The sequence below is a fragment of the Triturus cristatus genome, chromosome 7 (assembly GCF_964204655.1).
Source record: "Triturus cristatus chromosome 7, aTriCri1.1, whole genome shotgun sequence".
In the NCBI taxonomy this organism is placed as follows: Eukaryota; Metazoa; Chordata; class Amphibia; order Caudata; family Salamandridae; genus Triturus; species Triturus cristatus.
The window spans coordinates 1852675379-1852689227 of record NC_140590.1 but is presented as its reverse complement, the minus strand read 5'-3'; the positions used below and the strand labels follow the sequence as shown (position 1 = coordinate 1852689227).

Genomic DNA, 13849 nt, shown 5'->3' with positions numbered 1-13849 from the left:
GATTTCCACGTAAATTCTGCAAAGCGACCCACTTCGGAAATCTTTGGGCGCTCTCAGGCGGTGCGTTCAGAGACGGCAGGGTCAAGCCGTAATCAAATTATCCTTCGTTTCCCGCAGGGCTGGGTTCTCGCGCACTCACGGAAGGAACAAAGCGTCACCAATTCTTATCGTCAAGTTTTCAAAGAAAGTTCTCACAGAAACTGAAATGGAACTTCTTAAACGCGGCCTAAATTTCTGTCCCACCAGCGGCCTGGACCTAGCGGAAACAAGAATAGATCTATACAAGTTTGTTAGAAAAATCAAACTAGCGAAACTGTTCACTGAAAATCCGAAAATGGCTAAATTCAGCAGAACCACTACAACACCGAATATGGATCTAATTGCACAAGATGCAGAACACTTCATTACCCTAATGGAATTGGACAAAAATCCGGAAGAGGAGAGAGGGGACTTACAAGCTTATTGTGACCAATTGGGAGCAGGAAGCAGCCAAAAGAAATCGCAATCTAAATTCTATCCGCAATTGCCACACGGAAACAAAATTGATTTGTTTCATGAATGTGTGATACGGGATCTTTATCAACTCAACCACTCAAAAAAAGAGACAATTTAACACATGAAGAACGAAAGGCGTTGTCCGTTCTAAAAAATGATGATACCCTCGAAATAAAAATGGCAGATAAGGGAGGAAACGTCATTGTTTTAGACAAAGAGGCATATATGAAAGAAGCATACTTACAACTAAGAAATGAAGAATATTATGAAAAATTGAAAACTAATCCCACAAAAAAATGGAAAGAAGAACTTGACATCAAATTGGACACATGGAGCAAGCAAAAATTGCTAGATGAGGATGAAGTGAAATACCTCAAAACGGAATATCCCAAAATGGCCACAATTTATTTTCTGCCGAAAATACATAAGAACTCAAAACATCCCCCTGGAAGGCCAATAATTTCAGCTAAGGACGCCTTATTGGAACCAATGGCTAATTTTTTGGACGTGTTCCTTCTACCATTTGTCAAGGGTCTCCCTTCATATCTACAAGACACAGGAGATCTATTAAGACACCTACAAGATACCCCATGGCACCCGACATACAAGTTAGTAACTATGGATGTTATATCATTGTACTCCAACATCCAGAATGACATTGGTCTCAACGCATGCAAACACTTCCTGTCGGAGAGAAACATCCAATTTACCAATCACAATAACATGTTGCTGGAAATGATCCAGATGTGCTTAGAACAGAATTCGTTCATGTTTGGGGAGGAAATTTTTCGCCAACGCAAGGGTACGGCTATGGGTTTTTCCTTTAGCCCATCGTACGCCTGTTTAACTATGGGTCAATGGGAGAAAACCTGGGCATGGAGCATGGAAAATGATATCTTTGTCAATAAAACCATAGCCTGGTTCAGATACATCGACGACTTATTGATTATCTGGGAAGGAACCGAGCAGGAATTTGCTGATTACTTCGAAATATTGAATAACTCGTATTTCAATTTGAAATTCACATATAACATCAGTGGCCAGAGAGTGGTATTCCTAGACACTGAAATCTACATCTTGGAAAATACTGTTCATACGACCTTACACCGTAAAAGCACAGCGACAAATGCAGTTCTACACGCTGGGAGCTTCCACCAAAAAAGTCTAATAGACAACATTCCTTACGGTGAATTCCTGAGGATTAAAAGAATTTGCTCAAAAGATGAGGAGTGGGTAAAACATCGAAATCAAGCTATAACAAGATTCAAACAAAGAAACTATAGCTCTAAGACGATTCAAACCTCATTGCAAAAAACGACGACCATCAATAGACTGGATCTGTTGAAAGAAAAACAAAAAGAAACAAACGAAGAAAACAAAATAAGGTTCACAACAACTCACTCCACGGAAAATGCAAAAGTGATGAAAATACTTCGTAAAAACTGGCATATCCTACATATGGATGCAACTACATCAGCAATAATGGGGGATCACCCCAACATAACGTACAGACGGGCAAAAAATCTAAGAGATCAATTGGTTCACAGTCACTTCAGGAATCCAAAGAAACAAGACACTTGGCTTAAACCCAAAGGGTTCTTTAAATGCACATGTTGCAAAGTCTGTGCAATCGCCCAAAACACCAAGGAAGTACTTATGGCTAATAAACGTATGTGGCAAATCCAACAGCTAATCAACTGCAAGAGCCAATTTGTGATCTACATTATTGAATGTCCCTGCTCAATGAAATATGTGGGGAGTACAAAATGCGAATTGAAAAAACGCATCTTGGAACACGTAAGGGCCACAATCAACACCGACAGGAGTAATGCGGTGGCCAAACACATGGAGAAGGCACACAAAGGAAACTGGAAAGATCTCAAATTCTATGCCATTGAAGCAGTGGGAACACATCCCAGAGGAGGAGACCGTGAAAGAGTGATGAGGCAAAAAGAATCGAAGCATATTCTGAATTTCAGAACTTTGACCCCTGATGGTCTAAATCAAGACGAAGAACTCCATTACCATCTATAAACTGCAGAACTAACTTTTCATTATGAGTGACATTATCTTTGACTGTCAACGAATTGTACCTTTTTATTTTTTATTTTTTCATTTAGGTTTAATCACAGTTTGGGTGGACTTAGGAGCACTGGGTTGAACAGTAATAATCTTAATGGAACGGAAAACAGACTGGGAGCAAATCAAGATACAAAACATGCCTGATAAATGAGGGCCCACCAGAGGGCAAATTCGACATAAAGCTGGGACTCATATGGTTAATTTAATTATGAGTGTATCAAATTATTCAAAAATGAGGACCCACCGGAGGGCCATACACAATGTAAAATGAATTGTAATTCAGATACATTAGTGCATAGTCTAGAAAGCTTATCGAATGTCGTATTAAGTGCATACTGCCATCCTCACATTGCGTTCTCACAAAGGGCAGAAATTCCCAGTCGCTTTTTGTTTAGTTTAATTTGCAATAGCATAACCCATTAAGTTAAAATTGTTAGGACTTCATTTACCAGAATGCCTAGCTGCTCCCTAAAAGGAAGTGATGTCACTTTTGATTGTAGAGGTGGATTTAAAACAAACAAAAAAAGTTTTAGTAAAGACCAGTCTCGTGAACAAGGTCCCTGGTGGGACTGAAACGCGTAGAGCTTTTTTAACTGGCATGCTGTAAATAAAGAAAGAAACTTGACGATAAGAATTGGTGACGCTTTGTTCCTTCCGTGAGTGCGCGAGAACCCAGCCCTGCGGGAAACGAAGGATAATTTGATTACAGCTTGACCCTGCCGTCTCTGAACGCACCGCCTGAGAGCGCCCAAAGATTTCCGAAGTGGGTCGCTTTGCATACATACATATATATATATATATAAATGCATGCATACATATACATATACATATATGCATACATATGCATGTTATGTACATGAAAGTTTGAAAAACACTAATAAAAGCAAAGCTAAAAAGGCACCCTAATTACAAACAGAATTGCTTTAACTTAAACGAGGGCGAGACCTATTGCATTTTCAATGCTTGTTTATATCTTTGATTGAGGTTTTTTTAATTTCTTTTTTCTCCCTTTACAATGCTTTGATCTCCAAACTTTTTCCTACCTTTCGCACTTCTATTTCATTTCCCTTAATTTGGGGGAAATTCATGGTGCTGAGAGATTGGTTCTAAAAGTCTTTTAATTTTTGACCTGAACCAAGTTGGAGACAGCATTTAATATCCACTTGAACTGCTGCCTTATTTGAATCTTCACTAAATAGGGGTATTGAAGTTTCAAGATTTTTCTCCAAATCTTTCTTATCTAATTTGTTCCATGCCTGGCTCTTTTATTCACTATATGCTTAAAGCCTTTCAAAGCTGGTGCAAAATGGACATCTTTATTGGCTGACCAAATAATTGGCAGTACTGCTTCCACCTTGAGCCTATCATAATAAGAAAAAGTTCCATCCAAAGTGTGGCCTGCTAAGTGCGTCGCAATCTTTACTACCTGATTTAAGTACGAGCAGTCTACTATTTCATTTAACAATAATGAATCCTCATCACCCTGGTCTTCTAAATGGAAGTTAAAATCTCCTAGTATCGTAACATTAGAATAGACCACACCGGTCTCAACAAAATTCCTTATTGTTTCCATAAGTCTGGATTTAGGGCCAGGAGGTCTATAAATTAATACACCACTGAACATTTGCTGTTCTGACAATTTACATTTAAACAAAAGATCCTCACAGTCTATCAAATTAGCAGGTTCACAGTTGACTTCAAGCAATATTTGATAAACAATGGTAATACCGCCTCCGCGTTACCTACACGATCAAGTATTTTGGCGGTGTTGCCGCTTGGGAGAGCAAGTGACAAAATATGGGTCGGAGGCTTCGTACACCCAGGTTTCTATTAGAAAAACCAATTGAGGAGAATTAGTCCCTAAAAACTCTAAATACTCCTACTTATATTTAATAAGGGGCCGGAAATTGATCAAATAACAGTTTTAAAATTTTGCATCCTGACCAGGACCAACTTGTAAATTATCCAACTTGACTGCCGGCAGCACCGTCTCCCTCCTACTGCTGAGATCACAGTGGTTACATTCAACATCTTCACACAAACAGAAGTTACAATTATCACATTCATTCTCCTTAACTCATGTGCTGAGCTCCATTAACTCTTCCCTTGAGTATTCTACTTTTGGGAAACGGTTAGGGGTCCTGGTGCTTAGCGCAGACAGGCGCGGACGGGCTTCCCTCTGGCGCTCCTCCAGCACACCATCAGCTCGGTCTTAGCGCGGACGGGTGTAGACAGACTTCCCTCTGGCATACCTAGGGCATGACATCAGTGCGGTCGTGTTAACATGGGACTTTTACAGTATCTATCGCAAGACTAGTGCGTCTACCTGCCTGCTGCACTGGCGCCCGTCGGCTCGCTCTGACAGGAAAGTCTCGAGCCTTAACCAAAGTGCAACATGCTGGAATAAAAAATATTTAAAAAACAAAGCCCCTTACTTTAATGTATTGAAACTTAACTTCTGTTCACGCCCTCTATGGTCTCGGTGTGCGGGGGTCCCCACAACGATGGCGGTGCGGTGGGGGGGTTCACCACTCTTCAATGTCCCCAGATCGGCCGGCGTTCTGCTACAGCCTTCTATTACCCAGTGGCATAATGAAAGTTGAGGGGCCCCCCTGCAAGGTACATGGAGGAGCCCACGCTCTGGATTTAATCTGGAGCTCTGAGGCTTGAGTACTGTGCTGAGGGGGCCCTGTGCAGCTTGGGGGCCCCCCTGCACTGCTGGGGCCCCCCCTGCACCGCTGGGACCCTCCTAAACTGCAAGGGCCCTTCTGCACCGCAGGGGCTTGTATTACGCTACTGCTATCACCAGCGAGGTTTGTTGTCATTCTGTGCCACGATCTCTAGTTGTGCTCCGTCACTGATGTGCGACACCAGCGGGGCGGCCATAGAGTCATAACAAAACTCCTGCTGATCCCCTTGCACCAGCGATCTCCTGCTCCTCAGCTCCGGTGACGGGGTCATTCACTTTAAGCTGAGCCTTCCAGGGCCAGCCGCAGCCACGCCCTCGTGATTGGCATATTAGTGATCCCTGATGCAGTAATCTGTGAGTAAAGCACCCAGCTGGTCCACGTTGAGGTTGAAGAGGACAGTATGGAATCCTGGGGGCCTCCATAGGTGGTATGGATCCTTTAGGACCTGGAGATGGCCATGTTAACAAACTGGTGTCAGTTGAAAGGTTAGGCGGAGATCCAGTGAAGGGCACTGTTGATGAATCATGACTGCGACTCGAGGGTGCGTATGAGGGTGGGATGGTCGACTCTGTCAAAGGCAGCAGAGAGGTCCAGCAATATCAGGAGGCCAGGTTCATCTTCATCAGTGGTCAAGAGGGCATCATCTATGGTGCATAGGCTAGTGGACACCGTGCTGCAGGGTGATCTGAGGCCAGACTTGTAGTTGTGCAGGAGATGGTTAGCATTAATGGAGTTGAACAAAGACTGCTTTTTCAATTACCTTTCCAAAGAATGGCAGGTGAGTGATGGGCCGGTAGTTAGTAAGGTCATCAGAGTCTTGAGTAAGGAAGATCTGGCCTGTCTTGGGAACTTCTGGGAAAATGTCTTAAGTGAAGGAGGTATGGACAGTTGCGAGAAGGAGCGAAAGAGCGTCCATAGAGAGTATTAATGATGGACAACGGTAAGACATCTTCACAGGAATTGGCTTTGAGTTACTTGAGTATGTCAGTGAGATCTACAAGAGATAGGGCTTCGAAGGATGACCATTGTGGGATTCTACAGGGGGGGTGGGTGTAAGAGGTGAAGCAGGCTTGGTATTGTCATTGTGCTGCTGGATCGTCTGTATATTTTTCACTCAAGAGGTTGGTGGCATTGCACTTTTTAATTTGAGGGAGCAGTATGTGGGTCTGGTAGGCGGTTTATGCAGTGCTTGATTGTCCTGCAACCTGTTTTGCTTCTGTTGGTAGCTTCATTGATGGTCTTGGTTTAATACTTCGCCTTGACCTTTGCAGTGAACTGTGTGTGAATTGCAGGTATGGGCTTAAGTCTCAAGAGGTCATCTGGAGTTCTGCTATTCTTCCATTTACTTTCCTGTCTGTGATGGATCGTTTATTGTCAACAATGTCTTAGGGTATCAGGGTGATTACGGGTTTGGCTTCCACTAGCTTGTTTTAAGTAGGGTGAAAGTATCAGATATGACGGTATAGTTCAGCACTGAGTTTGAGAATGTAGAATGTCGGCATGGGAGTCAAGGGGCCTTGTGGTCTGGGTAGGTAAGGCTACATTTAACCCAGGAAGTCAGGAGCTGTCAGGACCTTTTTATGGTTCTGGAGTAAAAAGGATGTTACCAGTTTTGGATATGAGCGAGTGAGTACCCTAGGGTCACAGGCAGTTGGCGGCTGGTGCATAGGGGCGAATGGGGCGTTGCCCCACTAGCCTCTGGACGAGGATCGGGGAGGAAGACAAGAAGGACACCACACCCCACCAATGCAGCAGCCTCAAAAGAAGTGCTCTCTGCCCCATGTGTCGATCACAATACATAGACAATACATGAATACAATTAAATTAAATTAAATTGTCTGACTCTGACTTTTTTTCTTCATGGCACGGACGACGACGAGGTCACAGCAGGTCAGAGACCTCCTGCGCATGTGCTGGCCGGGGCGAGGAATATTGCTTGCCCTGGAAGCACATACGGAAAGAGTGATGTCATCATGAAGAGAGTGGCCAAAGAAAGCGGAAAATGCCTGGTTTCAAATGGGGCGCCTGTGCTGCGCCCCAGGCGTCTTCAGCATTGCGCCACTGAAATCAATGGCAAGGGGCAGGGCAGTGGGTGGCCACAACCGGAACACGCCCCTTTCCTTTGCGCCAGTCCCAGGCCTCCTGATTGGACAATGGGAGGCAGGAGCTTGTGCATTGCTCAGGACGGCACCGGCCACAGTCACAGCACCGCACTGCAGAACACTCTCCCTCCAGCCTCTCACACGCCACAGGCCCTGATGTGTTTCTTGGGCAGAGATCGATGTCACTTGGTAAGTGGATCGTGCAAAATAAACAGTGCAGCGGGTGGCGCTCATGAACATTCACGAACGATTCAGGTTGTGTTGAAAAATAATGAATCGATTCGGCAGCTAGGAAAGCACAAGCAGAGTGACGCCAGGTAGGCACAAAATTAAATAATCCATGTTTCTGTAAAATATTGTCTCAATAAAACCTTTTTGTGCTATTTTTATTATGTTTTTATGAGCAGGAAGGTGATAAAAATTGGTATTACGAACAACAGTTGAAACTTTCTTGGAATTGTGGCTTTAAATGTAATCGCCGGTACCTGTTTGGGAGCTGTAACTTACCGCACATTATGCAACAAACGGGTCGTAAATGAATTGCCAGCGCAGTCTCTCTCTACCGAATCACAGATTGCAGCATACAATCTCCCATGAAGCGCGCTCGTTCCAGGCTTCCCTCCCTGGATTGGCTTCACATTGCAATCAGCGTGCTGCCGCCTCTGGTGCAGGAAACCAGGGTTCGAGCCTCGAGGTCGCGTCCACATCCTGTGATTCTGGGCAAATCCCTTTAATCTCTCCATGCCTGAATGTGTAATGAAATCCGGTGCTATGTTAAGCGCTCCAATACCTTCGGGTCGAGTTCGCGCTATATAAATATGCAACAAAAAAAAAAAACTGTTTCTTCTTTTTTACAGAAATCCGTGGCCCATTAATGAAGAGACATTTTATTACTATCCTTTCCTGTCAAGGCTGTAATAATATTCTTTCCGCCTAAAAAATGCTTACGAGGCGATGGGTTAAATTTGAGCCAAAGAGAATTATAAAATGTTGGGTTCCTCTTGAGGGAACCGTCATAACATTAATGTAGAGGTGCTGTCAACACTCGGAAAAACAGTATTGATGTGGCATAACATTCACAGTTTCAATTATGTTTTAACAGACATGGCATGCCTGCATGGGGGAAATTACAGCCTCAATGCCAAGCATGCCCTCTTCTCTCATTAAATTATGATTTTCACGATTTACTTCCTCTGCGCTATTACATTCTCGCGCTAGCCAGGCTTTAATTATAGTTATGAGAGGAGGTGCGAATGTAAAAGATCGACTGTGGTGGTGACTGCAGTGCAGAAGTCTTAGAGTAGCGCATGTGTACAGTACTTTCAGAAATTCCCGATTGTGGCTTGGGTGGTTTAATTTATAGATTTGTGCGTGTGCAGAGTTGAGCTTTGGCTGCCGAAAGGAGGCATCAGGCATTGTTTCTGTTTGGCAGAAGTCAGTTTAACCCTCCCGAGCCCCCATCCCCCTCCCACCACCGGGCACTCAACACAGACCTCCACGCCTCACCACCTTCAAATGTCACCAGCCGCCCCTGGTCACAGGAGTGGGAGAGGATCGTTCTACTACTTAAGGATGACACAATGAGGGGCAGTCAAAGTCGGATATAAGTGGACCGGTACCCGAGGCTTGTAGTATCCTCTCTTTCTCAACCAGGGCAAGAGCAGGAGGTGCCAATTTAAGGAGGGATCAAGAATCAATTTACTAGTGTTGGATGTTCCAACAAAGTTCTAGTTTATCCTTCTCTTTTTCTTAAAACATCTGTGTGTGCATTTAACTGGGTGAATTATTTTTTTCATTAAGAAGGGAACAGTTAAAATGTGTTGAAAGTCATTTGAAGGCTATTAGTATCTTTCCACCACAAGTATATATCTCTAATGCAGATTTTGTTTTTCTGTTAGCGCTCCGGCGAATCAAAGCCCAACTTTTACCGCGACTGTTTAATGAGGATATTTTCCAACTTGGAGCACTGCATCACTTGCCCGCAAGTCCTGTACGACATCATTTCCCTTGTGGAGCAAGGAGCCATGGTCCTCACCACCAACTATGACACCTTCCTGGAGACCTCCGGCAAATCTAAAAGCAAGCCCATGAAGTCAATCGACATGAGCAATCCTGCTCAGGTATGGTGCTGTCTGAGTGCACATGAAGCTTCAGTAGACACGAGTGATCCCACTCAGGTATGGTGTTGTCTGAGTGCACATGAAGTTTCAGTAGACACAAGTGACCCCACTCAGGTATGGTGTTGTCTGAGTGCACATGAAGTTTCAGTAGACACAAGTGATCCCACTCAGGTATGGTGTTGTCTGAGTGCACATGAAGCTTCAGTAGACACGAGTGATCCCACTCAGGTATGGTGTTGTCTGAGTGCACATGAAGTTTCAGTAGACACAAGTGACCCCACTCAGGTATGGTGCTGTCCTGGTACACATGAAGCGACAATAGACGCAAGCCATCCCGCTCAGGGATGGTGCTGTTTGGGTACACATGAAGCATCAAGAGATGTGAGTGATCCCGCTCATGTATACTGCTGTCTGGGTACACATGAAGTGACAATAGACGCGAGCAATCCTGCTCAGGTATCGTGCTGTCTGGGTGCACATGGAGCTTCAGTAGACAGGAGTGATCCCACTCAGGTATGGTGTTGGCTGAGTGCACATGAAGCTTCAGTAGACACAAGTGATCCCACTCAGGTATGGTGTTGTCTGAGTGCACATGAAGCTTCAGTAGACACAAGTGATCCCACTCAGGTATGGTGTTGTCTGAGTGCACATGAAGCTTCAGTAGACACAAGTGATCCCACTCAGGTATGGTGTTGTCTGAGTGCACATGAAGCTTCAGTAGACACGAGTGATCCCACTCAGGTATGGTGTTGTCTGAGTGCACATGAAGCTTCAGTAGACACAAGTGATCCCACTCAGGTATGGTGTTGTCTGAGTGCACATGAAGCTTCAGTAGACACAAGTGATCCCACTCAGGTATGGTGTTGTCTGAGTGCACATGAAGCTTCAGTAGACACAAGTGATCCCACTCAGGTATGGTGCTGTCCTGGTACACATGAAGCGACAATAGACGCGAGTCATCCCGCTCAGGTATGGTGCTGTTCGGGTACACATGAAGCGTCAATAGATGTGAGCGATCCCACTCAGGTTTGGTGCTGTTCGGGTACACATGAAGGGTCAATAGATGTGGGTGATCCCACTCAGGTATAGTGCTGTTCAGGTACACATGAATCGTCAATAGATGTGAGTGATCTCACTCAGGTATGGTGCTGTCCGGGTACACATGAAGCGTCAATAGATGCAAGAAGTCCCACTCAGGTATGGTGCTGTTCGGGTGCACATGAAGCTTTAATAGACACAAGCGATACCACTCAGGTATGGTGCTGTCTGGGTGTACATGAAACTTCAGCAGACACGAGTAATTCCACTCAGGTATGATGGTGTTCGGGTACACATGAAGCTTTAATAGACACGAGCGATCCCACTCAGGTATGGTGCTGTTCGGGTACACATGAAGCTTTAATAGTCATGAGCGATCCCATTCACGTATGGTGCTGTCCGGGTACACATGAAACATCAATAGATGCAAGCAGTCCCACTCAGGTATGGTGCTGTTCGGGTGCACATGAAGCTTTAATAGTCACGAGCGATCCAACTCAGGTATGGTGCTGTCCGGGTACACATGAAACATCAATAGATGCAAGCAGTCCCACTCAGGTATGGTGCTGTCCGGGTACACATGAAACATCAATAGATGCAAGCAGTCCCACTCAGGTATGATGCCGTTCGGGTACACATGAAGCTTTAATAGTCACGAGCGATCCCACTCAGGTTTGGTGCTGTTCGGGTACACATGAAGGGTCAATAGATGTGGGTGATCCCACTCAGGTATAGTGCTGTTCAGGTACACATGAAGCGTCAATAGATGTGAGTGATCTCACTCAGGTATGGTGCTGTTCGGGTGCACATGAAGCTTTAATAGACACAAGCGATACCACTCAGGTATGGTGCTGTCTGGGTGTACATGAAACTTCAGCAGACACGAGTAATTCCACTCCGTTATGATGGTGTTCGGGTACACATGAAGCTTTAATAGACACGAGCGATCCCACTCAGGTATGGTGCTGTTCGGGTACACATGAAGCTTTAATAGTCATGAGCGATCCCATTCACGTATGGTGCTGTCCGGGTACACATGAAACATCAATAGATGCAAGCAGTCCCACTCAGGTATGGTGCTGTTCGGGTGCACATGAAGCTTTAATAGTCACGAGCGATCCAACTCAGGTATGGTGCTGTCCGGGTACACATGAAACATCAATAGATGCAAGCAGTCCCACTCAGGTATGGTGCTGTCCGGGTACACATGAAACATCAATAGATGCAAGCAGTCCCACTCAGGTATGATGCCGTTCGGGCACACATGAAGCTTTAATAGTCACGAGCGATCCCACTCAGGTATGGTGCTGTCCGGGTACACATGAAACATCAATAGATGCAAGCAGTCCCACTCAGGTATGATGCCGTTCGGGCACACATGAAGCTTTAATAGTCACGAGCGATCCCACTCAGGTATGGTGCTGTCCGGGTACACATGAAACATCAATAGATGCAAGCAGTCCCACTCAGGTATGGTGCTGTCCGGGTACACATGAAACATCAATAGATGCAAGCAGTCCCACTCAGGTATGATGCCGTTCGGGCACACATGAAACATCAATAGTCACGAGCGATCCCACTCAGGTATGGTGCTGTCCGGGTACACATGAAACATCAATAGATGCAAGCAGTCCCACTCAGGTATGATGCCGTTCGGGCACACATGAAGCTTTAATAGTCACGAGCGATCCCACTCAGGTATGGTGCTGTCCGGGTACACATGAAACATCAATAGATGCAAGCAGTCCCACTCAGGTATGGTGCTGTCCGGGTACACATGAAACATCAATAGATGCAAGCAGTCCCACTCAGGTATGATGCCGTTCGGGCACACATGAAACATCAATAGTCACGAGCGATCCCACTCAGGTATGGTGCTGTCCGGGTACACATGAAACATCAATAGATGCAAGCAGTCCCACTCAGGTATGATGCCGTTCGGGCACACATGAAGCTTTAATAGTCACGAGCGATCCCACTCAGGTATGGTGCTGTCCGGGTACACATGAAACATCAATAGATGCAAGCAGTCCCACTCAGGTATGATGCCGTTCGGGCACACATGAAGCTTTAATAGTCACGAGCGATCCCACTCAGGTATGGTGCTGTCCGGGTACACATGAAACATCAATAGATGCAAGCAGTCCCACTCAGGAATGGTGCTGTTCGGGTGCACAAGAAGCGACAATAGAAACTGGGAATGTGTAAAAATCCATGGGACTTGCGTGGAAACACCTACTGCAATGCCCATGGAACGCCTACCCTGGGCAGAGTAGTTCAACGCAGCAATTTGTGCTACTTTGCACTACTCCGGATGTATGAAGCCACTCAGAGCAACGCAAAGTAAATCTGTCTTAGAGGTTTGCGTTACGCATGTACCACCTTGCGTGGTGCACATATGACGCAACCCTCTTATAAATAGGCCCCTCTGTTTGAACCAAGCACTGCGATCTCCCTAGGTAGAAACAATAAGAATGATGTTCAGATGTCACCCTGCTTCAAGACCTTTTAATTGACAGTTGGCACAGAAATAATCATTCAAGACAACGCTTACAAAAGTGCTTTCAGGCAAGAAAGCCTCACTGCGAAGACCTATGCTGCGACGATTTATCAGCCACCAAAGCTCACTGGATTTAGTTTGTCAGGGTCACAGCAATTATGAGGCTTAAAATGCCCATATTATGTGATAACATTAACTTACCTATGCAGCTAGAAAAAGGCAAATTATGCAGCATAATGCAGCTCATTGTGTGCTAGGTTTGCTACTTTACTTTGTATTTTTCACATATGAGGGCACTAGCTGGTAAAAGGCTTCACCTCATTAGTAACAGGTTAACACCCAAATACAGCAAAAAGCACCAGACATGGGACCAGTCAATCTTTGCTCCAGCCTCACAGCCACAGCCTCAGAGCCACAGCTCCAGCCTCACAGACACTGCTCCAGCCTCACATACACAGCTCCAGCTTCAAAGTCACAGCTCCACCCTCACAGCCATAGCTCCAGCCTCACAGACACTGCTCCAGCCTCACATACACAGCTCCAGCCACACAGCCACAGCTCCAGCCTCACAGACACGTCTCCAGCCTCACAGCCACAGCCCCAGCCTCACAGCCACAGCTCCAGCCTCACAGCCACAGCTCCAGCCTCACAGCCACATCTCCAACCTGACAGCACAGCTGCAGCCTCACAGCCACAGCTCCAGCCTCACAGACAGAGCTCCAGCCGCACAGCCACAGCTCCAGCCTCACAGCCACAGCCTCACAGACACAGGACCAGCCTCACAGCCACAGCTCCTGCCTCACAGACACTGCTCCAGCCTTA

The 13849-nt window shown here is 45.6% G+C and overlaps 1 protein-coding gene across 1 annotated transcript in view; it reads left to right on the top strand.

The window, feature by feature from the left end:
* Positions 1 to 13849, top strand: part of LOC146813449 (protein FAM118A-like) — a 374336-nt gene that overhangs the window by 130798 nt on the left and 229689 nt on the right. The window contains exon 4 of the mRNA XM_085614763.1: positions 9268 to 9489. Within this exon, the coding sequence (XP_085470889.1) occupies positions 9268 to 9489 (222 nt within the window). The remainder of the gene's footprint in view (positions 1 to 9267; positions 9490 to 13849) is intronic.